The 27,224-nt window shown below is 42.9% G+C and overlaps 1 protein-coding gene across 1 annotated transcript in view; it reads left to right on the top strand.

Moving 5' to 3' along the window:
- The first annotated feature begins 560 nt into the window (after nucleotides 1–560).
- Nucleotides 561–27,224, top strand: part of LOC121626012 (ninjurin-2-like) — a 29,645-nt gene continuing 2,981 nt past the window's right edge. The window contains exon 1 of the mRNA XM_041964358.1: nucleotides 561–644. Coding sequence (XP_041820292.1) covers nucleotides 621–644 — 24 coding nt within the window. The 5' untranslated portion in view covers nucleotides 561–620. The remainder of the gene's footprint in view (nucleotides 645–27,224) is intronic.

Genomic DNA, 27,224 nt, shown 5'->3' with positions numbered 1-27,224 from the left:
CCTGTGCACATCCTTGGGCCCCGAAGGGCTGCAGAGCCGGGGGTCTACCGGTTTAGAGAGCTGTAAACTCCTAACAGTGGAGCCTCAGTGCTTTTACAAGAAGACGGCTAACCTCAGTTAACTTAGCACAAATACAGCAGAATGTTTTTGTCGAGCAAACAAGCACAAATAGAGGCAAGTTGGCGTGCACTGATTTGCAGTAGCTGCTCAAATATATTCATAGATGGGACATTAAACTTTAAATATGGTAAAAGTGCAACTATATGTATATAGTTTTCTGTGGGAGAAAGAGACTGAAAGAGTGCAAAGTGAGAGAGAGAGGGCGAGAGACCAGGATAGGCTGAATAAGCCGTTTGTTTGTCCCTCTGCTGTCCTCCCTGGCTTTGCCTGGTGCTTGGTGCCTGGCGTCCAGGGTCATTTCCTTTCAGAACGACCACTGCCATCCTTGCATTAGCATTTTCGCCGCTGCAGGGGCAACAGTCGAGCGCGCCAGTGTGTGTGTGCGTGTGTGTGTGCCCTCGGTTCGCCTGCTCGTTACCGGTCTTATTATGCAGGGGCTCGGGAAGACTGAGAGAGGGGAGCAGGGCCGAGACATCGACCTGACATCGCTGAGATCCACCATGCCAGCCAGCGGCCCTCTGCAGGTTAGTGCACCCAAAGAGACGGAGAAAAGTGTGTGAAACAGAGGGACAGATCGGGAGAAAGACAGAAAAGAAGGGAAAGAGAAATGTGAATGGTGGCTTCAGACTATCGATGCATCTTTCTGTCTGCTTTGCAATTCCCTCTCTCTCTCTTCCCTCCACTCTTTCATGCCCCTTTCCTCCCAGTCGTGGCCTATCTGCGACTCTGAATCGCTGCTCCTGTCTTAGCTTTGCCACAGAGCTGTGGTATGTCCTGTCTACGTGGGAGCTGAGGATCAGAGGGTCGCTCTGTGGCTCTCTGGGTTCGGCCGAGTGTCTGAGACCAAGTTACGATCACGACATCCATCAAATATCAATTAGGGCTCAGGTGCAAAGGCTAATAAAGTCCCCTAATGCAGCAGTGGGTCAACAGAGCAGGCACTCACTAATGCCAAGAAACAGGGGTGAAGGTGGGGTTGTGGCCCTGATATATTATTTTTGAGAAGGTCTTCAGTGTACTCTTCTATTTTGTTTAATTTTGAAACAATGAATTTTTTTTAGCTTTTTTAGTTCAGTTTTGTTTAGCATTGTTCAAAGCAACACTGTAGTTATTCCTTTCTTGAAAAAAATCCTCTGGCCCATCATTCACAGCAGTTATACGTATGCACACAGCCCCCCTAACACAGAGATACACACACACACACATACTCTGGTGTCTGTGGCGATTCATCTTCTGTATCGGTGTCTGGGCCAGCAGTGTTCCTGCCCCTCAACCAGCAGGGCTATCAGTTACTGGTATATTTAGCTACACGGTCTCCAGTGAACAAAGTGCTATTACTCAAGACAAGCTGTGTGTGTGTGTGTGTGTGTTAATGTGCACTTGTACAGCCATCTTTGTGAGAACCAGTTTGAGTTCTATACTTTGGGAGTGAGGACATTTTTGGAAAGTGAGGACATTTTTGCCTGTCCTCGCTTTCAGACAGACCTTCAAAGAAGCTATTTGAGTCTTTAAACTTGGTTTTAAGGGTAGAATTAGGTTGAGGGTTAGAGTCAGGCATTTAGTGGTGATAGTCAAGGCTAGGGTAAGGGGCGAATGATTTACGTCAGCGATGGTCTACTATAGAGAAAAGAACAAATGTGTGTGTGGTGGGGGTGTGTGTGCATCTAAGAAAGTCACTGTGTGTTTGTGTGTGTGCGTGTGTTGTATAAGTGAGAACGTGACATGCGGAAAAGGTGCAACTTGTTGCTTTTTTCTGTTTCTGTTCATTCAGTTTAGCTGCTGTTTGTCAAAGAGTACTACAATATGCAAAATTCCATCATTTCTTCAGGAGCCAACGATGGCTTTTTCTCCCCTAAATCTAATTTTTAATTTTATCTGAATGTTATCTATCTAAAAAAATTTTTTTTAATTCCAAAAAGTTTGGAACACAGGTGTAAACTCAACTGAAAAAAAAGTTAAAAAGTCAAAAGCAACGCTGCTCAGTAGAAATCTCCTGACAGCTGCAGCAGCTGTACCTCATGAATTTATAATGCAGCAAAAATAAGAGTGTTTACCTGCTTGCTAACCGCCTCCAAATTTACCACTCATGAAAGCTGCTTCTGTCCATTTAACTGAAAGCAGTTTACACTGGAATTATCACACACACACACACAAACACTTTCACTCTCTGAATCTCATTCTTGGGGTTTGATGACTTACATAATAGTGAGACATTGAACAAAATTAGCATTTCTGAACATAAAAATATAATATAACCTAAATGTTATGCACTGTACAGTCATGCTGAGAATGATTTTGTCTCAAAAATTGATATTTATTGGTATGTTTTGGATGCATATTAACGTAGATTGTAAATGGCGATGAACACCACCATTACTGTTTGCAGAGCTCTCGCTCCTTTAATCACAGATAAGCTCAGAACGTATAGCGCCATTTGGCAGCCATCGGCCAACAGCTACCATGTCATGCGGCTCGGAATGTAAATGTGTGCGTTCACAGATGCCAAGTCCTTGCAGCAACTATTCATTTCAACCGCGGTGGCTTAGTCACACGTGGACAGATGTGAAGATAGGAAATGTGTGTTTAAGAGGTGGATCTCGCAGCATGATACACATCCTGTACATCAGTGCCTGTATGTCATGCTGGTGGATGCTGATTTACGCTGTAATCACTACATTATGCATCTCATGTGTTCTTGCTATGCTGATTTAACAGACAGATGGATGGCTGGCACCTTGAATCTGGACTTTCCCTTTAAGTCTCATTGGGACATAAGCTGGTTTTCATATAATCTGCTGTGAGATCAGTCACACAGGACTTTAAATAAAGTTTGACACTCATGGATTTGTACCTGCTCTTGATTTTGAATGAGTTTCTTCTCAACATCCAGCACAGCTTCGAGTCGAAATGAAAGCGTGTAATTTGCCAAAATTGGATTTATGAGGTTTTCGTGCAGTGTTTGTGTGTGTGTGTGTGTGTGTGTGAAGCTGCCATGATGAATCTATTTCTATGGTGCGAAGGCTTTACACCTCTACGTCACTCTCTATGTATAGAGCGCAGCGACAGGGCGTGGAGCGCTGACACAGCACTAATAGGAATCACACAGCCTTTCGAAGCCTGGCAGCCATGTTTCAGTGTTTTATTGTGAACGATAAGATCGTCACTTATCTGGAATAATTGCTTGTGTACAACCGCTTTGAGGATCCTTCCAATAACCACTGAAGTCTAATAGCCAGAAATAAAGGTCACCATCTGGTATAATGTGCTTTGCTTGCAATATGAAGCACTTCAACCTGTATCGGCAAATATTTGTGTTTTTATATATGATACACTATTTATTTATCAGGTTTAGCTACTTTGCAGATTCACATTATTACAGGTCAAACTACGCAGCAGTATATGAACTAGCTGACATCAGCCCCACCAATACCAGCTGCAACATTAGAGTGACGAACACATGAATGCATCCAGAAACGAAATATATATTTTCTGAAAAAAGCCATTTTGTATGCCTTCATTTAGATACTTAAAGTATATATTTGATAACTAACATTACTGTATATACTTTTACTTAAGCAAGATTTTAAATGGAGGACAATGGAGCACTCTCTGGCCCTAGCCTGTTCACTCCTACTGAAGATGTAAATCTTAAAAAAAAAACCTTTTCTCACAAATACTTTTACATTACTGAATTATGTGTTTGCTGGGGGACTGTTTTAAGCTGTGGGTTTGGTGGGCTAGTCGGTATTTACCGCAGTCGGGGAGTTGTGGGATAATCTCAAAATAAACTACAGTGGCCGTGTTCATGGTTAGGAAGGAATATGTCAACAATGTGGCTTATTTCTTGTTAGTTTTTGGACAACAGTGGAGCTCTGTGGTCCAGAGGTGGAAGCTAAATCAAGACAGTAACTTATTAGCATTTATGCTAAAGTCATTGATGCTTTTGTCTTTAAACTGAGTTTTTTGCCAATAAGAAACATTAAATATCACCAGACTTTACCTTTAGTGGATGCAGATGATTTCATGGAACTTCATGGAGCCGTCAGGACGGATATGTTGTTGAGTCACGGATGGAGGAACGTAACCTCTCTGGAGAACTCAACAGCATGATCCCTCACCCAGAACCAGCTCGCTTCACACCCACTCTTTACAAATGTACATTCCCATTGAATCCTGAAGGTGTATTCAAACATTCAAAGCGAACACAAAGGCAAACTGGCACAGCGACAGCATGCAAAGTCAGCGGAAAGCTTTAAAATGGGCTTAGTCTGAATTAATATCAACTCGAGCAGAGAAGTGCAGAGGGAAGGGCTCTCTCCTCTGTTTTTGCAAAGGAGGATTTTGGCATGTGGAGGTTTTTAACACTCCCCTCTTTCAGAGTCGAGACTTCCCACATATACAGTACTTGTTGAGGATTGTTAGCTTGCTCAGAGGTGTCTGAGTCCCGCTCGCCTGCAGCAGCTCCACGGCGTGGAGTTAGCAGCCGCGCGTCAAGCACAAAATGAGAATTTAAATCAATGCAAGTGTGGCAGTTATATTTCAGAGAGGTCTGTGAACAAGCCTGAACTGTCGACTTTGGCAGATGCCAGCAGAGCAGGCTCACTTTAAAGCCGGTCTACATGCTTCATAACAATGGCGACAACTGACTTTAACTGTATTGTAAGGTGTTGTTCTTCCTGGATTTTTCTCTGAATAACGACTTGTTTACTGGTGTCCATCCGTTTTAGTGTCTGGTGCTGTGTGTCCCTCCATGACCACCCTCTCCCTCTCCCTCTCATCTTCTTCCCACTTCTCTCACCTCCCAGAATACATTGCTGCCACTCTCTGACATTAAGTGTGTGTGTGTGTGTAACCCCATCATGGCCCCTGCATGGCAAATGCCACATTCTGAGTGTGGGTGTGAAGTACGAGAAAGTGTGTGTGTGTGTGTGATTCCAGGAACTTTCATCCGAGACCCGACTGAGCCTCATCTTTAAATGACTGTTGTTGTGTAATATTTGCCCCGTGCGTCCAAACTATGGTACATATGTGTCATGTCTTTGCACGTTTTGACACAAACAGAATATGTGCAGTGTAAGTATCTTGTGCAGATGGCGCCATGCTTTTGTTCCAATGAGCCATTATTCTGATTCCCTGTGATGTTTTTTCCCATATTTCGCTCCTACTGTGCCTCTGATTGGCTCTGACCCTGACGCTTGTTTCTAACCCAACCACTGAACCCGAACCCACCACTCACCAATCAGAGTGACGTTTCGAAGGTCTTTTCGGATATTTTTCAGACAGATAGCGAGCAAGGAACAGTGGACAGTCCCCACTCAGACCTACTGTCTTGTCTGACGTCCACATATTCACTATGTGCCCAGATCTGACTGACCTGGCATCAGAATATGCCTCAAGTCTGTCCCACGTGACTGGATATCACATTTATTTTCACCTGTCTTCATTAGCTGGTGGAGTTTCTTCTGTTGTCATGGAGACAAGCTCAGCAGGTATTTCAATGTCAAGGCACTTCTTGTCTCTGTCTGCTTATAGGTAAGCATGAGAGTTTATTCTTCTGTTGTGAAGGAACAGTCACAACTCAAAGTACACTTACGAGCCCTTTCTGGAGCTTTCAACGTGGTGAAGGCTGTGGGATTTGGTTGAAAGCCCAGGAAAAAGCCAGTAAGTTGAGACTGTTTGGCCAAAATACAGTTTTCCAATGGTGAGACACGAAATCTACGAGCTAGCGAGAGCAAGCTAGCCACCTGGAGTCATGACAGCCGCATACTCTGCAGCAGGTGTGCATATAGTGTATTTATTTTACAGCGTGTGGGACCATCTTTACGAAAGGCAGCTAATGTAGCTACAATCTACATTTTTGACTGTACGTAGCCTTTTTGTGCATGTGTTTTTAAGATCTAGACTCTTTTACACATCCTGGCTGTCTGCCTGGTGAGAGGCGGGACCTTAGTTCGAACCAACTGTCTCTGAATGTGCATTGTTTCATTTTGTTTGTAGCCTGCCTTTGGAGCTACAAATTCTTTTTAAGGACCTAAAGAATAAAGTGTGGAAGCTTATGTAATAAGTGAGACATGTAAGAAACAGTGAGATACTCTAATTGCTAGCAATTGTTAGTAATAGATATGAGAAATGGTAAATTACTGCTATTCCGACATGTGTGTGTATCTGTGTTTGTGTGTGTCAGTCCTACATGGGCCACCCAAGTCAAAAAAGTGTGTGTTCTTCTTGCCTTTACAGGATTCAAAGTCTTGTCTTGCATAGGTGGAATCCGCTTATTATTGTGAAGTCGATAAGGCAGGGCTTTAGTGTGATGAGGGAGTCAGAATGTGCCTGGAGCAGTCGGATCCCAGTGTTCTCACAAGAGTTTAGAGCTGTTCACTTAGGATTAGCTCACACACACTTACACTGTAGCACACCTGGATGGGCCTTTTGCTGAAGGGCACCTCGGTGGAGGAAGAAGAGCGCTGCCCTTTGCAGCCCAGTCCGGGAATCCAGCCCTTGACCTTTTTTTTGGCTCACAGGCCTCCTTCTTCATCCTGTTGTGGCGAGTGTGAACAGCACCTGTGTGAGGCAAAGTCCACGCTCACACAGATAAATATTCAAACATGGCGTGAGTGACAGTGTTGAGAAATGTCTACATCTTGATTTTTTACGGCTGACAGTGAAAAACTACATTACTGCGACCATGTGAGAACAGGTGTGGTTGAACGGACAGGTCGACACACCCCAGAGACATATTTCCTCACTTCATGGCTGTTTTTACTCCTGTCTGATAAAGAAAGACTTTCAGTGGTAGCAGAACATAGAGACAATATATGAAGAAATGTAACCAAGTGTATGTGGACACTCATGTCTACTAATTTTAAAATGAATATTTCCATGAGTGGGTATACGGTCCTTTATATCTCTTTCCATCCACTTTTTCTCTGTTTTTTTGCTCTCTCTCAAACATTCCTCTTCATCTTCATTCCCTCTTTCCATTTCTTTCTTGTCCTCTCCTTCCTCTTTCCCCTGTCTAGGGGGGTGGATGTGTGTTTTCTTTTCATTTCGGGGGGGAAATGACAGCTGACTCGGTTTGAATCTGAAACAGCTTTACGGGAAAAGAGCTCAATTCGCTGCTATTTGTGTGTGTATGTATGTGTGTGTATGCGTGTGTGCAGAAACGTGAAAAGATTTTTTAGAAGGCTCAGAGAGCGAGCGTGTGCGAAATGAGGCGAGATGAGTGATACCAGACGAAACTTTAGATCCAACCATATATAAACAATTACATTTTCTCACACACACATACACACACACACCCACACCAGTCTCTCTGCTCTCTCTCTGTCACAAACCCGCCACTATTAAGTCACAGAGTGAAACACAGTAGAAGTAAAGCACAAATAGACGCACCCTTTACTTGCACTCGAGTATAAATCTCAACACTGCCAAAATGTTATTTTGAGACGGTCTCTCACTGAGACATTAATTGTCAAAGCAGCTCATCCTTAAAACCTTGAGCCGATTATTACACACGAAATAAATCACGAGCTGCAGCTTCAGGCCAAGAGTGTTGTGTCACACTTTTGTTCCTCATCCACTTGTTCCAGTCGTATTTGTGCCAAGAGAGAACAGGAAACCCCCTCTCCGGTGCTGAGGCTCCCCTGCTGGGACGCTATAACTCACAACGCTACAACTCACACACACACACACAAACACACACACATAGATGCACATAAATCACAAATGCATAGCAGAATTATAAATCCAAGTTCCTCTTTTCACACACTTTCCACTTTGTACACACACCGTGCTCATAAAAACACATGTAGCCTTTTAAACGTTTTTTTTTTTCTTAAAATTCATAAAAATGTATTTATTTTCAGAGTTGCACATTTACATTTAACGGCAGTGGTTTGAGGTGCCATGCACTTCATTTAAATCCGCAGCTCGCAGAGGCCTGTACGTGGATGGCAGCCAAACACATGCCGCCACACATGTGTGAAAAGGCACACGCGTAAAAATAGACATGAACGTACAAAGTCATTTACAGAGCTTTAGAGGCTGTGTGTGGCAGGAGTCAACAAGTGTGTGCATTGGGTAGGAATCGACAGTGATATCAATCTTCTCATTTTATTCTTTGAAAGACAGCAAATTAGCGTATTTCCAAAAATGCTGAACTATTCCTTTAAGAGAGGCATCACACACACACACACACACACACACAAACACAGAATCTAGCTTCTTGTGTTTCTTGATAGCATCCGTTGCCATGCTGCTTGCCAGTATGCAGCACGTGTGTGTTTATGTTACTTGAAGGGTAAATACAGACCTCGCTCGGTCATCTGTGTGTTTTCCTCCCCTCCAGCGCGAGTGTTAGGCCACTGGACAAAAGTGTGTGTGCGTGTGTGTGTGGGAAAGCTCCCACACGTTTATGTTTCTGGTCAGTCCTGCATGGGGGTTTACAGTTGTGTGTGTGTGTATATAAACTGTCCATATGTACAGCTTATGTTTGTGAACATGTAAATATGTGGCTTGTATGGCTGCCAGCGTGTAGCGTGTGCAGGGGTCAACATGAGTCCCAGTGAGACAGAAGTATTTGAATGTGGTTATTACTAGTTTATTAAGCTATTTGCTTCAATAAATCAATGTACACAATATAAAAACACAACTTTAAAGCTGCCGCTTTAGCATCTTTCAGCTGGTTGTTTTGGCCTTACTGTTTTGATTAAAGCTGACTGCTCTCATCAACGTCGTGTCCAGATGCAGCGGGTAGCTGTTTTCAGCAAGAAAAAACACTGTGCACTACAGAGAGACACTGTTAGCGACGAGCTGGTGAACATTCAGACACTAAAGAGCCAGATAGAGTTGGAGGAGACCAAAAACGGAGCTAAAAGAGAGTGAAAATTGAACTTTTCACAAGGTGGCCAAAGAAATGCTAACATATCAATTAACATGCATCCTAACAGTCCCTCGTATTCACGCTGATGCTAGCATATCTTTTTTGTGTATTTGTTTATAATAGGCCAACCATGTACTGTACATTATATGGGACTTGATTATGGTTTTTGTGATGCTTGTTCATCTAAATATTTTCATATTTAGACCAAAACAACAAATTAATATGAAATTAACCAACATTAAGTATGACATTTCTACACTTTGTGAAAAAGAAGTGAACTCTTTTGAGTTATCTTTAAATTTCATGCAGATCTTTCAGATAAAGGACACAACAGCCTCCCTTCAAAGTTTTGTGTACAAGCATGCAGCCACTGTATTTTAGCTATTACAAAACGATGTGGCTGCGTGAGGTCATTTGTGATTTTAAATGGGTTTTCAGGAAAAAAAAAAGGAGTGATGGAGGGAAAGAACGAGTGTGGGAGTTGGGTGAGGTTCTGTCTTACCTCATCCAGTCTCCAACGCTCATGTCCTCCTGGTGCTCATGGGACTATTGTTGATTTCAGCAGAGTGAGATCACACTTACAGCGAAACAAAGGCACTCTGTTGCTAATTGTCCTCTGTGGGAGACCATGAAGGCATCGACCGAGTCTTGAGGGAATACACATTTTATTTTCAATTATTGTGAAAATCATTGCATATTTACTCACAAATTTATAATTTTCTGCCTCTAATTGGAGAAATGTGTTGTTCTGCAGTGCTGTTTGTTGACCAGAACGCCATACATGGTTATGCTAGCAGAGGCAGTGAGGCGAGGGGGAAAAATCAGTCAGCATTTAAAAAGAAAATTTAAAAGGAAATATCAGCGATGACACTGCTAATTAGCATTTGTTAGCATCTCCATTTTATACTAAACAAAACCGTCTAATGCAGGCAATCACTTTGGCTGTGCACAACTTTCACAAGCTCTGCTCTCACATGTTGTATTTTGAAACTTCCCCATGACCGGACACATAAAACGCTTCACAGCATTTTTTCTCAGTGTTCTGTCTGCATAGGCCCGCTCTGTGCAAACATAAACATCATGTTTAGGAGCCTCTGAGGGCCCAAAGAAATGCCCTGACTGAGGGTTAGTCACCTTTACTGATCCATTGTATCTATGTGGCTGTATGGGTGCATGTAGGAGAGTGTGTGTTACTTGCTCAGGAGTATCCCTCTAGCCTTTGACCTCTTCGGTGAAAATAAACGGCAGCAACTCGCTAAGCTCATCTCTTCTCACAGCCGCAGAAACACAAGGTCACCGACTGCCATCTGAAATGATAATAAAACATATTTGGTGAAACAAACATTTTTGTGGCCCACCACTGAAAATATCTCAACAGCTACGGGATGAAGTGCCATGAGATTTTGTGCAGACACTTACGATCCCCAGATGACGGATCCCGCTGACCCCTGACCTTTCCTCTAGAGCCACCAGCAGGTTGACATTTATGGTTTGGAGTCAAATAACTTAACAACTATTGGATGGATTTCTGTGAAATTGATACAGACACAATATAATCCCTTTGGCGGTCCTGTCACTTTTTTCTGGTTCTACCAGCAGTTTGATATTTGTGTTATTCATTGAAATATCTCTCAACCATCGGATGGACTGCTGCGAGATTTGGTGCATGCATCTGATCCCTGACTTGTCATCTTGCTAATACTAATGTCTGCACCATCCCATCAACCCTAGCTGTACTTTGTATTCAATCAGTGATTGCATGGTCACAGTCTATACTAAGATGAGGAACGAGGTAAACATCAAACCTGCTAAACAACAGTGTGCATCACTGAGAGCATGCTGACAGTAGCATTTAGCCTTGCAGAGGTACAGGCATCAGCGGAGATCAAGTGCTTTGACTTGTGGTTTCTGGCGCGTTTCATCTGCAAATGTCTGCATAGCTACGAGACAGTGAAGAAACTCGAAACTGAATGTACATGGATTCAGATGTGTTTATTTAACCTGATAGCGAGGATGTGCATCTGCTGTGTGTTTGTCAGAGCAGAAATGAGACGTGGCACTGAGCGTTCAGAGGTTCGTCTCAATAGAAAACTCCCATCATGACCATTAAAATGCTTTAATTTCCAGCGCTGGTGGTACATCACAACCATGTGGTTATCTGGAATTACGTGAGTGGCTGTTGAAGTAGCTTTGATCAGAGCGGTCTTAGATCCACGCTGATCATTACCACATTGCCACAGCAATGCAAACTCTTGTGGTAACCAGGGAGCTGGACCGTGAGTTTTCCTGTTTCCTGCATGTGCTGATAACAATGGTATAAAATCAGTAGAGGAAGTTCTACTCCATGTGAACATCAGCAATAAATTGTACATCTGGTCCCACCACACTGGCCATAAGAGTTATTGCAGTGAAGAAGATCATCACGGCTTTTATTACTATTATAAATTAACTTCCTTGTATGTGTACATAGGCTACTGAAGTGCAGTAGTTACGCAGGAGTGTTGTATTTTATGTGTGTGAAATGGGGTAATAGGCGGTTTACTGTCCTAAACTCACAGGAACTAAGTCTGCGTGTGTGTGCTGGTGTGTCAGGTACTGAGCAATGTGGACAGTTCAATCAGCAGGACGTGTTTGCAGGTATGCTTTGTACTCAGCGAGGATGTATGTGGCTGAGTGCAAATGTTTGTTCATGCGTAATCCATCTGCACGACATGTAGTGCAAAGAGTCTCGCAACGCTCAGATCCCCCCCCACACACGCGGTGACACTTCACCTCCCGCGGGTGGGTACCTTTGACATAGCTACCTTCGCTGCACACATGCCTGACTCGCGTCGAGCACTCCCCGTCTGTTGACTCACTGGCGAAATGACATAAAACATACAGTTTCTGCATGTTCTCACTGGTCCACGTGAGTGAGAAAATACCACTTGTTGCTTTTCCTCAAACACACCTATGAACTTGTGTTTCAGGCTAGTGGACATACACATACCAACAAAGTCATGTACAGGTTCAGGTGTGTGAATCCCCGGAGAGAACGAGAGTGTGACCTTGCTGCATGGTTGCTCATATCTGACCAGTTTAGCAGGCATCCAGGTGCAGGTGACTGTTGTGTCAAGAGGTGTGCGCTGCACTTGTAAAACATTTGCCTTTAGGAAATTTTGAACCTGTCACACCTCGAGTAAATAAAAGTTAAAATAAAAGTGCCAGTTTAGCTTTCTAAAGCCACGGTCAGAGGCTGGGTTGGTTACTTAAACACTTTTTTGCTAGCAAACATGTATGCAAATGAGTTTACAGGGGTTTCAGGTAGGGTGAGGGGATGAATGAGAGCCAGGCACAGACAGAGTCAGGGTTGTTCCTCAACCTAAGTTATAATAAGCTTTATGTCCATGTGGTAATGTGGTATCATTTATTTAAACCCATCAGTACAGTAAGAACCATGTTACTTTTCATTTTTAGACATACAGGGACAAATAAAAACCCACATGGTGATTTATTATTGCATTTCCAAACAGTTAAGGTTGTGTAGCACTCCCATGACCATTTTTATGAAACTGAGCCATCCCAATATTATTTTATACTCCTTTTGCACATAATAGCACATACATATAGTTGACTCTCTACGTCTCCTTTTTATTCTTGCTGTCTGTAGCAACAAAATTTCCCCGGCGTGGGATCAATAAAGTTTTATCTAATCTTATCTTATCTTAAGACGGCGAAAAAGGTGAGAACATATTTATTTCAAAGAATAATATGCTAGGAAATCCCCAAATTTCTCCCAAACTCACAGGTAATGTGTTGAAAATCATTAAAGAGCCCTGAGTTCCTCAGTAGAATTCATCTCTTAGTCTGTTTTGTTTCAAGTGGATAGTTCTATATCTGCCCGTCTCTTTAAATGTCACACATTTTGGGATGCCGCACAACAAAAACAGCAGCATTCGTGGAACTTGGGAAGCGGGAATGCCCACATGCACGCACAGAAACGCACAGGAAGGAAGCGTGTGTTGTGGATGGAGGCGATGAAGGCCGGGCCATGAAAGCCAGGAAGCCGCTGGGAGGAATGTCCTGCGATGTCACACATGGCCGAGGCCTGAAAGCCCGCACGGCCCGAGGGAGGTTTAAACTCCGAACAGCTTCGGCAGAGGGAGCAACACGACGGATACGGCGCATTAAAATTTGCGCTCCTCTGCCTCAGAAGCTTTCTACTCGTGTCATCATGTCTGATCACACCACACAACGGCCGGCAACTCCAAAACACAGCCAAAAGCGCAGGACGGCGCTGCTGTTTACAGTATACAATACGAGTACGTATGTGCACACATCCTGCACATCCTGCACCAATCTGCCCCTCCTGCACTCTTCTCCATGTTTGTTTTGGATACAGGCACTCCAGTGTGACTGAAACTCAAGATTATATTGTGTTAAACTGACTTCTCGCTTCAGTGAATCATGATTACACCAAACACCAAAACGCTCCGAGGACACATTGTGTAATCACTGTGGTTGTTATTCTACTCCGAGGCTTACATGACTCATGTGATTAAGCTACAGCATTTAGCGAGTTTGTTGCTGTTTTTGATGCTTTTGTTCTCATACCTGCGGTTTGCCAAACGCAGGCTGCGCATGCAGACGCTGGCTGGATCCTGCACGACTGCTGCTTTGTTTGAATGTTTTTGTCGGTGTTAATTGTAGGATTTCTCCTCTCCGTGCGTGTGAGCCACGGGCTGCTCACTTTCCGGCTGTTTGCTGGTGTCTTCAAACGCCACATTTATTTTTGCAGATTGAGATGGAAATAGTTGGAAAGAGGCAGAGAGTAAGATGTATTCTGCAGCACTGGCCATAGCTTGCAGACTGCATGACAAGACTTAAGCTGAAGCTAAAAGTGACAGCTAAATTGCACTGCTGGACTTGTGTGGCTTCATGTGTAGCTGGGAGCTGAACAGCATTGCTGGCTTATCTTTACATGAAGGAGCAGCTGAGTGACTCCTGGGTCAGACCGGTAATTTAGCAGATATTAAGAGATTAAGCTCCGAGGCACAGCTCAAACTCATTCTTATGACTCAAAGAGGATCATTCCTGTTGGTTACAAGTAAAACGTTGTGAGAGTAAGGACACTCTGCTGAGCGTGGTGTTGTAAAATATGTGTTTGTGGCATCAAAAATGTGGAAAATAGAGTAAGTTAAAAGTTTCTTTTCTCTGCTCCTGGTACCATGGGAGACAAGATGGGAGTCAATGGGGCAACTCAGAGGCAGCGTTGCCACTTAGAGGCTCATAACACAAAATGTGAAAGTCCATTTGCTTCTATAGATACATTGTATGAAAGAGGTATTTTCCTACATTTGATGGATGAAGAATGAAAATCGAGGCAGTTTAAGAGAGATTTTTAACTGCTTTGCGTCCAGCCTGTGTGTGACAGTGTGCACAGTTTAGTGACTTTCCACCTCTCATCGCTGTCTTTTCTCTTCCTTTGCTTTCTCTTCTCCTCTCTCTCCTCTCAGTTTTCTCCTGCTCGGCCTCGCTCTCTCCCCAACTCTCCATTATTTTACTCAGCGCGCCTTTCCAAACATCTGCATGTGTAACAGATAAGATGCATGTTTAGGCAATAGAAAACACTTGTTTATACAGCCACTTGCTTTTGCTTATAATTGGAAATAGGAAATATAAGCCTGTGTTTATACTCTGAAATCATCAGATAACATTGATATGAATGCCGCAGTCTTTTGTCGGCCTGTGTGTAAATAGATTTGTCAGTCAATAAAAGGGATGATGCTTGGCTTCAGTCCTGTGATTGAAATGGTTGTGCTGGGGACATGCACTGGGATCATTAAATAAGCCCATAAAGATGAGCAACTGTGACATTTTACGATGATGATTGTAATATAATGGTGAGGTGTGACGCGTCTCACGTCTTCTCTAGGACGCCTTACAGCTTACCTTTAATCGTTATGTTGCACACCGACAACAAGAGATTCTGCTGCACTTTTAACTTTACTGTGGCAAATTTGCATGCGACAGTAAAGTTAGCTCGCAAATATGTGGTTGCGCTACATCATGACACAAAAATACCACATTTGGTGCTACAGTGTCACATGACAGGGGGCAGAGGGCATCACTTTGGGTCTCCTTTTTTTTTTTTTACAGCCAGGGGCCAGCCCATCCGTGCGTCCATTTGACTTTATTATGGGCGACTCACATTCTTGCAGACACAAAAACAAAAATAAAACAATTAATTGTATTTTTCCTCCAGAGGGGCAGCTCAGCCAAAGAGGGCAAATGGGCTGCTGCTCATGCAACTTTAGCAACTTTAGCCCGGCCGTGTGAACGTCCTTGTTTGCAGGTCAGCGTGTCTTTTGCCATGGTCGATGCAGCACTACAGCGTTACCGTGAAGATCACGAGTAGACTTCAGTTTCACAAGAACTGAAGGCCGTTTTGCAAAGATTCCCAGCCTTTTTTCCGTGAAACCTTTAACTACCTGGCAGTGTAAACATTGTTTTATGGAGAATTTCACTTTGACGTGAGCCGTGTGATGAGGCAGCGGTGTGGCGCAGTCTTAGAGACAACATTCCTTGAAAGGGAAGGTCTGCAAACAGCTCCCACAGGAGCAAACATCTGCACCCATGAAGGGTCCTTGAGCAACTCATTGCTGACCTCTGATCTCCTGACAGATGGTGGCAGGCAATGTTTAACAGCAATGTTGTCACAATGCTGTGACATAATTATTACCTCTCATTTATCACTGCAAAATGACTGGCATAGTGTTTTTCGGCAGCAGGTTATTTCCAGTATTTGTGATGCTCTTGCAGAGTGCACGGCCACACGCACCTTTTATGACAGGCCGAAATGCCAAAGAAACACAAGAAATTCCAGCTATTGCTGCCGTCTTCGTCTTCACAAAGACGCTTTGACATCAGCCCGTCCACTTTCCAAACACACCTTCCCTGTAATAAAAACCCCAAGCAAACACTCAACAATGGGTAGCACTTTTTTACAACTCTACAAATCATCCCGGAGGTTTCCGAGGTCTTTTTACATGCCATTGTGCAAAGTATGTGTATTTCCTCTAGTAATTGCAGGATGTATGATTTAGCGTGTGTGTGGCTACAGGTTAGAGGTGTCGTTGCATCTGATGTTAAAACAGAATTGCATGTGGATCAGAAAAGCTCTAAGAGCTCAAATAAGGCGAAAAGGTTTGTGAAACAGCTCCAAGAAGGAACATCGAATAAGCGAGTGACTCTTTTGTTTAAATAAATTCAGCTGAGTTCGGTTTGGGTTGTCCGTCGGTCCCGTTCTCGTGAACGCAACATCTCAGGAACACCTTGAGGAATTTTCTTAAAATTTGGTACAAACATCCACTTGAACTCAAGGAAGCACTGATTAGAATTTGGTGGACATTTTTGTGACCTCACCAACTATGCTTTGGTCATAACTCAAGAATTTGTACATTAATAATGGCAAACCTTCGCACAAATGTCTCAGAGGGTAAAATTATGATATTTTCTATCCAAAAGGTCAAAGGTCAGCTCCACTGTGACACCAAAAACACTTTTTTGGCCATTATTCACCACCATAAGGGCTGTGACCATATTTCACATTTGGTCAGATGCTGAAATGGTGACACTAAACTTTGGTTTCCACCCTGAAACTGTCTTGATTGTATAGGTCTTCTGTGCTGCCAGGTTGAAGATGTGTGTGAAAAATCCATGTTTTAGACTTTGTAGCGTCTCTGTCGCAACTTTCATATTTGATGCACAGTCATCCACCACAAGCTCACTGGTTCTGCTTCAGGTGATTGTCGTCGCACCATGTGATGAAGCTCTCTGTCAGTCGTCTGTAAAAACAGTCTCTACGTGAAGACAGCATGTTTCTCACTGGAAAAAATTCACTGGAATCAGCCACATCAATAAAATGAGAACTATATTGTATGTTGTTTTTATGTGTGAAAATTAGATCAGCTGCAGACATGTTTGATTCCACTGCGGGTGCGTCAGTGTGTGCATGCTTCTTTCGTGAACTTCTTTCATGCATAATTTAGTTAGACTTGGAAACTCATTAACTCTAGTCTCTATTAATTCTATGACGTTAAGAAAATACAGAATATTGAGTAAGACGCTGAACCACAAGTGACTTTTTATGCATGCCTATTACAGTTGTGTCACAGTTTGCTTGTTGTGGGTACAGTGTGGCAACCTGCAGCATCACTTGGGATACTTGGGAGGATACTACATGTGCACAAAGCCATGAGCTCCAAGCATGAAGAGAAGCTGCAGCACAAGGTCAAACACTGAAGCTATTAATGTAAATCTTCTGTCATTATATTTCGACCCATAGGAAGTCTCCTTGACACTGTGTGGCTGAGCTGTATGTTCACCAGATTTAAATTAGCCATGAAGCAGTGAGGTAACTTTAGGCTGTGCATACTTGTCATTCCTGCTTGTCAACGCTGAAGTTAACTGATGTCACCTCTTCAGAGAAAACAGCCTTGAACAAGCATTTCTGTTTATGTGCGTGTTTGCAATGTCACCATGGCAGCATGCAGTGTGTTAAGGAGCAAAAGGATGGTGAACATACTGCTGGCCTGTGATACACACCCATACCCACCTGGCACACACACTTCTGATGGACACACACACACACATCTGGCACACATGTCTTCAAGGGTCTTTAGCATTCCAAATGATGTTATAACACCAGGCAACATACGTCAGCATCTTATGCAATAGACTTGTCCAGCACGGCTGACGTCAGAGGAGAAACAGGTGTTTATGGGCTCCTCCTCACACACACACACACACACACTCATACACACACACACAGAACCATATCAAGGTCTGCCTCATGGTACGTCACCTGTTGCCTAAACACAGTGCATATTTGTTAGCTTATTTCAACACAAAGTCCAAATGCACTTCAATCAACTTCCCTTTACTGTAGAAGGAAAATTCAATTTTTTCATAGTTTTGATTATCATTTAAATTATTATTATTTAAGTTAATATAAAATCAAAGCCTTACAGGGAAGTCAGACAGAAGACAAACCAACATTTTTGCCAGACTATCTAAACAAATATTTTAAAAAGACCATAAAGGTGTTTCTCCTCCAAATTCTGTAAGTTCTGCATTGTTGGGATTTGTTTAAAACCTGTATAGTTGTCTGACTGGCCATTACAATCCTGTTATTACTGCAATAATGGCCAAAAACCACAAAAATAAGACCTAGGTTGTAATAAACTGCAATTAAAATTCCTGTCAGGCGTACTTTTTCTTGGTGGGCCATCAGTGTTTGCAGGTTGTAGAGTAACAGAGTCTTCATAGTGTCTTATTTGTGAAGTCTGTCAGACGTAAGTGCGACCCTTTGTCAGGTTTCTGTAGGATGCCCCTGCAGGGCCAAAGGGGCCAGCTGGAGTCACTGATATGGGAATCTCTGTTACAGCATGTGGTTATGGTCAGGAATGCAGAGAGTCGACTGATATTAGATCACTGCCACTCTTTCTCTCCCGCTCCCAGCTGGCAGATGGAAGTCCAAATGCAGTTTTACTTTAATCTGTAACAGTGCATCATAATATATGAACCGATCACATGTCTTGTACTTGCTAATCTGTGAATTTAGATGGAGGAGCGTCATAACGCAGCAGAAAAAGTATATATTCAATCAAAATGACATGAAACTACAGTCAAAAGACTAGTGTTCAAATCTGCTGTTCTCTTTTCATTGTTCCAGTCATAAATTTGACCAAAACATGCTTCAAAACACAAATCACAGGCACACACATGTTTTTATTTTCATACTGGTGAGGATCCTCATTGACCTCACTGAGCTCTGCGCCCATCCTGGACCCTTACTCTAAACTTACCCCGCAGGTCTCTCAACGAGATCCTGGAAGAAACAAGGACCAAACAAAATCCAACTGACACACACACACACACACACACACACACTCAACAGATTTCTGTTTACATCCTGTCCAGCAGTTTCTGAGGCATGTGTCCTGCTGTGTAACAGCTCGCCCCCCATAGGATAACAGGAGGATGACACTTTGATCGTACAGACAGGCAGGAGACGACAAGAGGAAGTGAACACACAGGACTAATTCAAAGAAAGGTGGTTAAAAAATAATTCCTTTTTCATTTATTCATTCATTTTGCAGATTGTGCTCTGTGCAGTTTGGTGATATTGATTTTTTTTAAAGATACAGTGCTGGTTTGGGGAATATTTTTGCAGCAGAGAAGGAACCATGATTACGACCAGGCATTCATCTTGTTTCAAAAAATCCTAACAAGCAAATTTTCAGGGTTTTATTTACTTATTACAAGCGGAAAAAAAACACCTTTAATTAATTTTTAACTTATTTTTGAAGTGGCATTTTTGAAAGTAGAGCAGAGTATTGTGTCATGCACACAAATTCCTTATATTAGCTCCTCTGTATAGAATAGGTTTGAATCTAATTTTCCAATTTATTCATGGTTTTTGTGATTCTCTTGAAGCCTTTCTGTCTGTTTACCAAACCAGAATGCAGTTAGAGGAGTCAAAGAAGAAAGCTGTGGTTTATGTGACAGTTAATAAGAGAGGAAGAGGAGGGGAAAGGATCAAAAAGGATGAAGAGGTGTGTTAAAATGGGTTCACTCAGTTGTGACATAAAGGACACAGCGGGGAACATGTTTGTCAAAGACCATATCATAAAAACCAGCATCATCCTCAGAGTATGAAGCACAGACCTTAATTAGCAAAAGACAAACACACACACACACACACACACACACACACACACACCATTTAAAGGTTGTTTTCTCATGTCAGCTTTGCTAGTTACCAGACGATAGTTAGCCATGGGGCAGAGATCAAGGGTCAGCTGCAAACCTACTGCTTCTGTGTGAAGAAATGCTGTGTGTGTGTGTGTGTGTGTGTGTATGTGTGTGTGTGTGTAGATAACAGCCTCCTCCCTGTTGCTTTCCATGTCAAAGTTCGCCTAATAAGAGTCTTGACTCTGGCTCCGTGTGTGGGTGCATGTGTTGAGTGGTGTCCACCGTTTGTTTGTCTCCAAACATAATGAGCCTATTCACTGGCGGGCCCACTGCCCCCACCTATCGTCAGCACACGCATACACGGACCAGCAAATAACCTGAAACGCAGCATTTCACGTGCTGACCCGTGCCCCCCCCCCAAAGCAAACAGCGTAGAAAAAGTCAAGAGGCGATGTTTGGCTGGTCAATCGAATCTTGGCTGATGTTTTTAGCTTTCAAAAAAAAATAAAAATAGTGTTTTGCTCTGAATAAACACAACATTGGAATTGCCTCATAAAGCTGATATGAGGATCTTGTTACCAAACAGCTGCAGAGAGCAACATCAGCATTCATTCAGAGCCATTTTTCGAGCCATCTGATGACTCTAAGTCCAGTATTAGCTCTCGTTTTTAGCTCAGCTTTGGTCTCCACCAGCTCCTGAGGGGAATATCAGGCTCTTTAGCTGCTGAAAGCTCCACTGTCTTTACCAGCCTGTTGCTAACGTTGTCTGTCTGGTCAGAAACAGCTGAATGCTGCAGCTGGAAACAACATGAGAGTAAGAGTGGTGAGACCAAAACAAGATGCAAAAGATGCTAAGCCGCACCATAGAGCTCAAAGGAACTCTAGACTTGGATGATAACATCCTCTGAGTTTGTCACTAGCAACATCTTTCACATCACACAACATTCAACTTGCCGATTCAACTGATGCCACTGTGTCTCCCACCTCAGCATCTCGTACAGATGCACAAGGTGCCCTTTAGGCGCCAGATAGCATTGCTAACACGTGGAAATGGTTGCAGTTTGTTTAGATTTAGGAAGGTTAAGGAGAAGATTGTTGACTTTTGCTTTCACACAGGAAACATGACCCACCACTCTTTACCCTAACCTCCACCCCTCTCAGGACTTTGGTCACTCTGTCTACTACATCAGCTGGAGCAATTGCTATGAGCATCTCATATTGGTGCAGGTGGGTTTACATTGGAGTCAGTTGAAAGTTGCGTGAGATGCTGAGGAGTGAGACAAAACGTCAGTTTTTGATGCCCTGGGAAGGAAACCGGGCTCAGAGGATCAATCAAATCAGTGCATGCTAAATATGGGCAATACCAATATTTCCTATGTGCAGTAATGTAAGTAAACCACTGTCTGTTTAATTTATTAAATTGTGCTCTTATTTATCATACCTTGTTTTTTAATGACAATCTTTGCTATTACATGATTCCACATTCCCTCATGTGGGATTAATAAAGGATTATTTTATCTACTCTCTTATCTTTATAGAGTGAGATGTCAGTCATGGTGTGTTTGGCGACACCTGTGGTTACTAGTGGTAACAGCAGGTTTGTTTTAATATTACAGGCCCAGAGTTCCATTCAAAATGACATTGATGACATGCCTTAAGCAGAGAAAAGTAACTGGTGTACATGCACTGGCTGGAAAGGATTCATCACATTGCAGTCAGCAATATTGTCCAACACTTGTTATAACGTGAAACATGTACGTGCACCAGCTTTTGCCTTCTGTGTCACATCTAGTAAATATGATCATTGTTTCCTCTGGATGGGTGTATATGCAGTTTCACAGAAAGGTGGACCCCGCCAGTGAATGACAAATGCTATACAGATAAGAAGCTACAGAGTGCAAATATGTACAAAAATGGGGTTTGACAGAATGAACTCTAATGGACTTCAACTTTAAACATGTGGTATCGGCTGTCAACTGACCTGTGAAAAGTGATTTTATTGGTGTGCATTTACTGGACAACAAACCATGCATCTTAGCTTCTGAAATGAGAAGCCTGCTCCTGGTTTTAGGCAAAAATAAAACAAAACTGAGGCACGAGCCAGAATCATTTAGGTAAGTAGTAACTCAGACGCTGCTCTGCTGCCAGTAAGCCAGCAAGAGAAAAGACAACTCATCTCTTTGTTGCTGCCTCTCTTCCTCCCGACATGCTGACTCTTCTTCTTTGTGTCACTATCTGTTTCTCTTCATCTGCTTTTCTGCTTTCGTCCGACTCCCTCACCCTAAATGGCAGTTACATAAAACCCAAACAGAAAGATGATGCCTTCGGGCAGAGAGAGAGCCTCGGAAAAATGCAGAAGGAAGAAAAAAAACAGTCAAGGACCGAGACAGACAGGCAGAGAGATGGAGAGACAGTAAAAATAAGACACTAAAAGAAAACCAGAGCTCCACTCCTAGTTGGGCTTCCCTTCCTATTGGCTGTTATGGCAACCAATTGGAGTCCAGGGGAGGAGCACTTCCTGTGAGGTCAAGGGGGGCCTCCCATGCGGTCTGCTGTGTGTGTGTGTGTGAGCGCGCGTGTGTGTTTATGTGCAGTTAGCATTGTAAAAACAAGCAGTTTTGTAAGCATGTTTTTGTGTATATTGGTTGCACATGTGCATAGCTGTGCGTGTGGAATGACGGAGTCTTGTGTGCGCCTCATCCAGGTATGCCCCAGGTGTGTGTTTGTGTGTGGGGCTGGCATGTTTAGGCGTGGGCGTGTGCACATTTCGCGATATGGCCTCGTGCCCAGGGTTGTGGATCAGTGAATTTCAGGAATGAGAGTTTTACAAGGACTCTGGACTTCTAGGAACAGTTTACTATATAAATACCATCTGTCCATAAAAACCAGTAGGAAAAAAGAACTTCTGTGTACAGAAATACATTTTACTCACTCAGCTTAATAATGCGTAGGGGGTTTTATTATTGTTGTTATTAACACTGCTGTTATCATCTGTTACTGTTGCAGGAGCAGGACATTGACATCAGCCAGTCAATCGGTCCACTATGTTGATCCAGACTAAAAAAATCTATCAGGTGGATTGTTATTAAATTCTATAGTGACATTCATGGTTCCCAAAGGATAAACCCTACAGACTTTGGAGACCCCCTGGCTTTTCTTTCAGATCCAACATGTGGTTGAGATTATTTTTGGACTAAAACAACTATTGAATGGATTTCCTTGACAGTCGGCTCATGTATTCATGGTATCTAGAGGAAGAATCCTAATAACTTTGTCGACCCCCTCTCTTTTCCTTTAGAGTCGCAAGCATGTCAAATCTTTCACTTATGCGGTGAAGCATGTCGGCTTCTGCTGGATGAACTGGCAGCAAATTCTGTGTGACATTCATTATTCTCACCACCATGAAACCTACTGACTTGTGATCCCTGGACTTTACCTCTAGTGCCACAGATCAAAATTTTAATTTGTGCAGCACTTCGATTTTTGGCCAAAAACCTGCACAAATTACATTCACATCAGCCTCCAGTGTACTTTATGTTTAGTACTAACTAGCAAACATTATGGAAACAGCTAACAATGTACATGCTAAACATCAGATTTGTATTGTCATTGCATGTTAAACTTGCAAGCTACATCTTAGGAGGTGGGGATTCTCCTTCTCCTGGACTCAATCAAGTCAATCAATGAACTGCTGTGAACTAATTTAGTGTAAAGTACGAGATATATGCAATATTTACATAAATATGTTTTAGCTAGCTGGGTTCAGCTGAAACTCTGCAGATTCTTGATATGTATTCCCTTATTTTTCAGCAGTGATCTGAAATGATAGATGTTCTTTATAATGTTGCCTGATGTTGGCATGAAGAATATACTTGTCTCACTAGTGGGTCAGGTTCCAACCATGAGACTGAGGTCAGCTCAAACACAGTGGGAATGGTGGATATTATGGATGCATGCACCCATCTATAAATTTTTTGCGAGTGCCGGGTTGAAGTTTCTTGTTCCCAATTAACGTTTTATTGCATGTGGATATGATTGACCTCCAATCTTTCAGAAATAAGCAATGAAAGTATGTTTTAATAGCAGTTTTAAAGACTGCTGCTAAGCATGAGTCCTCAGAGAGAAACTTCCAAAGCTGCTGGAGACCACATGGCTGGATAATATCCAGTCAGCCCTGCACTGAGACACTGATATGCTGTAGCTGTATCTGTCTAACCCTTAATAAGAAAGACAGCTGGTGAATGATTAGTTGTAACTGATGGCTCCTCAAAGACAAGCTGAGAAAACTTTTGCTCATTCCTCAAACTAAAACCTGAGCCAGGTAGTCCCTCCCTGGACATTCATGATGGACGAGCCCTGAAGCCAACTGGAGGTAATTCACAGCCGCTGAGGGTCAACGTGTGTGACCCTGCTGACCTCCTGCAACCACCTCTCCGGCCTGCTGCAGTAAATAAGGATCCATCCCTCCTCCACCTGTCCGGGAAAACAAAGGGTCAAGCAGTGATTAATGCACATGTTTTAATAAATCACGAAAAATTGAGATTAAGTGCGATAAAAGCACAGTCAGTACATTTAGAGAGACATCACACTAAGTGAACACATGTGGCCTGTAAAACTGTATGTAGGCCATTCCAATGTTTTGATTTTGGTGTGTGTATATGTATGTGTGTGTGTGTGTGTGTGTGTGTGTGTGTGTGTGTGTGTGTGTGTGTGTTTTGGCCTCCTGCCCAGGGCTGATGTTGATAAAGTGTGACCACATGAGCCCCCAGTGGAGAATGATGGAAACAGGCCAGTGTATATACATACGTTTTCTCTCTCTTTCGCCCTGTCTCTCTATATCTGTCTATTTCATTTCACTTCTTGGCTCCCTCCTCTTCTTTCTCCCTCTTTTCGCCCTCTTTCTCCTCCCCACTTCTCTCTCTCTCTCGCTCTCTGCCTCTCACACACTCAGAAAAACACACAAAAGGCCATGGTACATGTGTTCATAGTGTTTTGACAGTCCTACAGTTCTAGGAATTGCTTCATACTTTCTTGGAGATTAATCCAGACTGGGTCAAACTGTACTGCAGCACAAGCCAGGACAAAAACATATGCACAGGTTCGATGGGGATCACAGCATTAGGGCAGGTGAATTCTCATCCACGGAAAGATGATTTAGAATTAAAAGCCGTGGGATTAGTTCACATTTGGATAAACTACGTGCTGCAGGTTATCTGAAAACACCACAAAAAAACATACTTTTCCTCTTGCGCAGAGGGCTAGTTTGTTTTGGTTCTGGTTTGCAGCGCTCAAAGAGTCCAAAACCTACATCCAGAAATGTCAGCATCAACGTCTAGCTCCAGAAATCATGGCACGGTTGTGATAAGGCGTAGACCTCGTGTGAATAATGTCCGTGAAAACTGTTTGTTACCAAAGTGCACCTGCCAAATCGCTCTCCCCGCCACAGAAGGGAGTCTAGCAGTTATGGGCAAGAGGGAAGTGGATGTAAACACATTGGTGGAGCTGCACAGCAGTCTTGTGGTGCTGTTGGTTATGGCTGTTGGTTAGCTACATGCATAGTTTGCAAAAGCCAACGTTGTCAGGGCATAAGGAGGAAACCAAGGCACATGATGTCAGCCCACTGGAACACTGTGTTTCCTTGTATGCACATGGAGCAGCTGAAGGCACAGTGCAGTGTTGACTGTTAAGGGTTCAAATGAACAAGCTCTTACCAACTGTCATCCAAACACTTCTGCAGGGAATGGTGTTTACATCTGTTTGGTACGGCCGCATTCAAAGGACATGCAAAAAGCCGACCAGTGAGGGCAGCACTTTCCTTATTCATTCATATTGTTTCACTCGGATGGACACATGAAGCAAAGTCGTTGTTTTGAGTAAAAGAGCAGATCAAATCCAACCCTGTCTCATTCCCAGGTAGAAAAATCCAAACTTTTTTGTCTTGCCACTCATACGGGCGCACAAGACAACCTTTAGCATCTGTCTTATAACGTTCCTGCCAGAAAGCCTTTAACCACATGCTTAATGCTTTGAAACGGTCACAGTTTGGTAGGTTTAGGCACCAAAACTACTCGGTTAGGTTGATTATAACATCATGATTTAGGTTAAAATGTGCACATATACGTACATAAGTTACAATAAGTCAGTGGTGCAAAGATTGTTGCATGCAGCCCCCAAATTCTGACGAGATTCTGTTTGATGCTCTGGAAGCATACTGACACACTTGCACTGCTCCAGCATGTCACGTGTTTTGCACCAGTATTTGCACAGTATTTATATATTATCCAAAGCAGACTTGGTAAAAGGAGATGGAAATGTTGTGAAGGATTATTAAGTCGTTATAGCATTATTCAAATTCTGATGGCATGAGGTTTTACTTGTAAATCCCAGCAAAAATGGTTCCTCCCATAGTACATGTCTTGGAGTGTGTATCTGATACTACCACTAGAGGGCACCAAAGCCACAGTGTTCAAAATCCAGCACACGGTGGCTTTAAAGAAGTGATGGAGGTCATTCTTTTGAAGGTCTTTCTTCTTAAATCAGTCTTTTTGCTTTTTTGCAAGGTGATATATATAGACTTTAGTTTAGGATGATACTATTTTTGTCATTTTTGACCATCAGAGGTAAAGTTTGCTTCATTTCCAGACTATTTTGTATGTTGTCTGGTCAGTTAGTTGCACATATTGAAAACACCATGTATTTTCCTTTTATTGAGTGAAGAGCAACAGTGAAACAGCAAGACACCGGCATATATAACCCAGCGCCAGGCGACACACAGAGGAGGAGCTGCAGCGTTGAACAATTACTGTGCATGTACAGTGTCAAAGTTCTGTTTACTTTGGAGCAGCGCTGCACATTACAGCCACATTACAGCAGAGTGAGGTCATAAAGCACAATGCTTCCCTGGTGTGCACACGATTGGCCTCATATATGTGATCTACGTCTTCCTTAAACACGTCTCTGTTTCTGTGCAGCCTGCACTGATTCACACTACAGCGACACAGCCTCGGGTAAAGGGATCCATTTGTGGGTGGACTGCTTTAATCTATAACGTGGTGTTAAGTCATCCAATATGTGCATCTGTACCCATGCACTGTAGCAGAAAAATAATTCTAGGACGTGGTAGTCTGACACATGCTGCGAGTAATACATAAGGCCTGTAACGATGTTTAACATTTTCTTCTCCCAGCACACAGCTGCAGAAAAATTCTGCCTGTTCTGTGATAGTCCTGGAATATTTAACACACAAACACACACACACACACACACACACACACACTCAGTCAATTTCTGAAGTCTGTCACGTGCAACAAAGTGCAACTCTTTATCATTCTAAAAACAACTGTTTCCAGCCGCCGGGAAATAAGCTGCAGTTAGGGCTCTCGTGAATAATAACAGACTGGCCAAAATAAAAAAGCTTATCTAATCGTTCCTGGAATACATGGAGTGGCTCACGAGACTTCATTTGGTGCGATGAAAAGAACAAAAA

Source organism: Chelmon rostratus, chromosome 22 (genome assembly GCF_017976325.1).
Source record: "Chelmon rostratus isolate fCheRos1 chromosome 22, fCheRos1.pri, whole genome shotgun sequence".
NCBI lineage: Eukaryota > Metazoa > Chordata > Actinopteri > Chaetodontiformes > Chaetodontidae > Chelmon > Chelmon rostratus.
The sequence above is the reverse complement of the archived record's forward strand: the minus strand, read 5'-3'. Positions and strand labels throughout refer to the sequence as shown.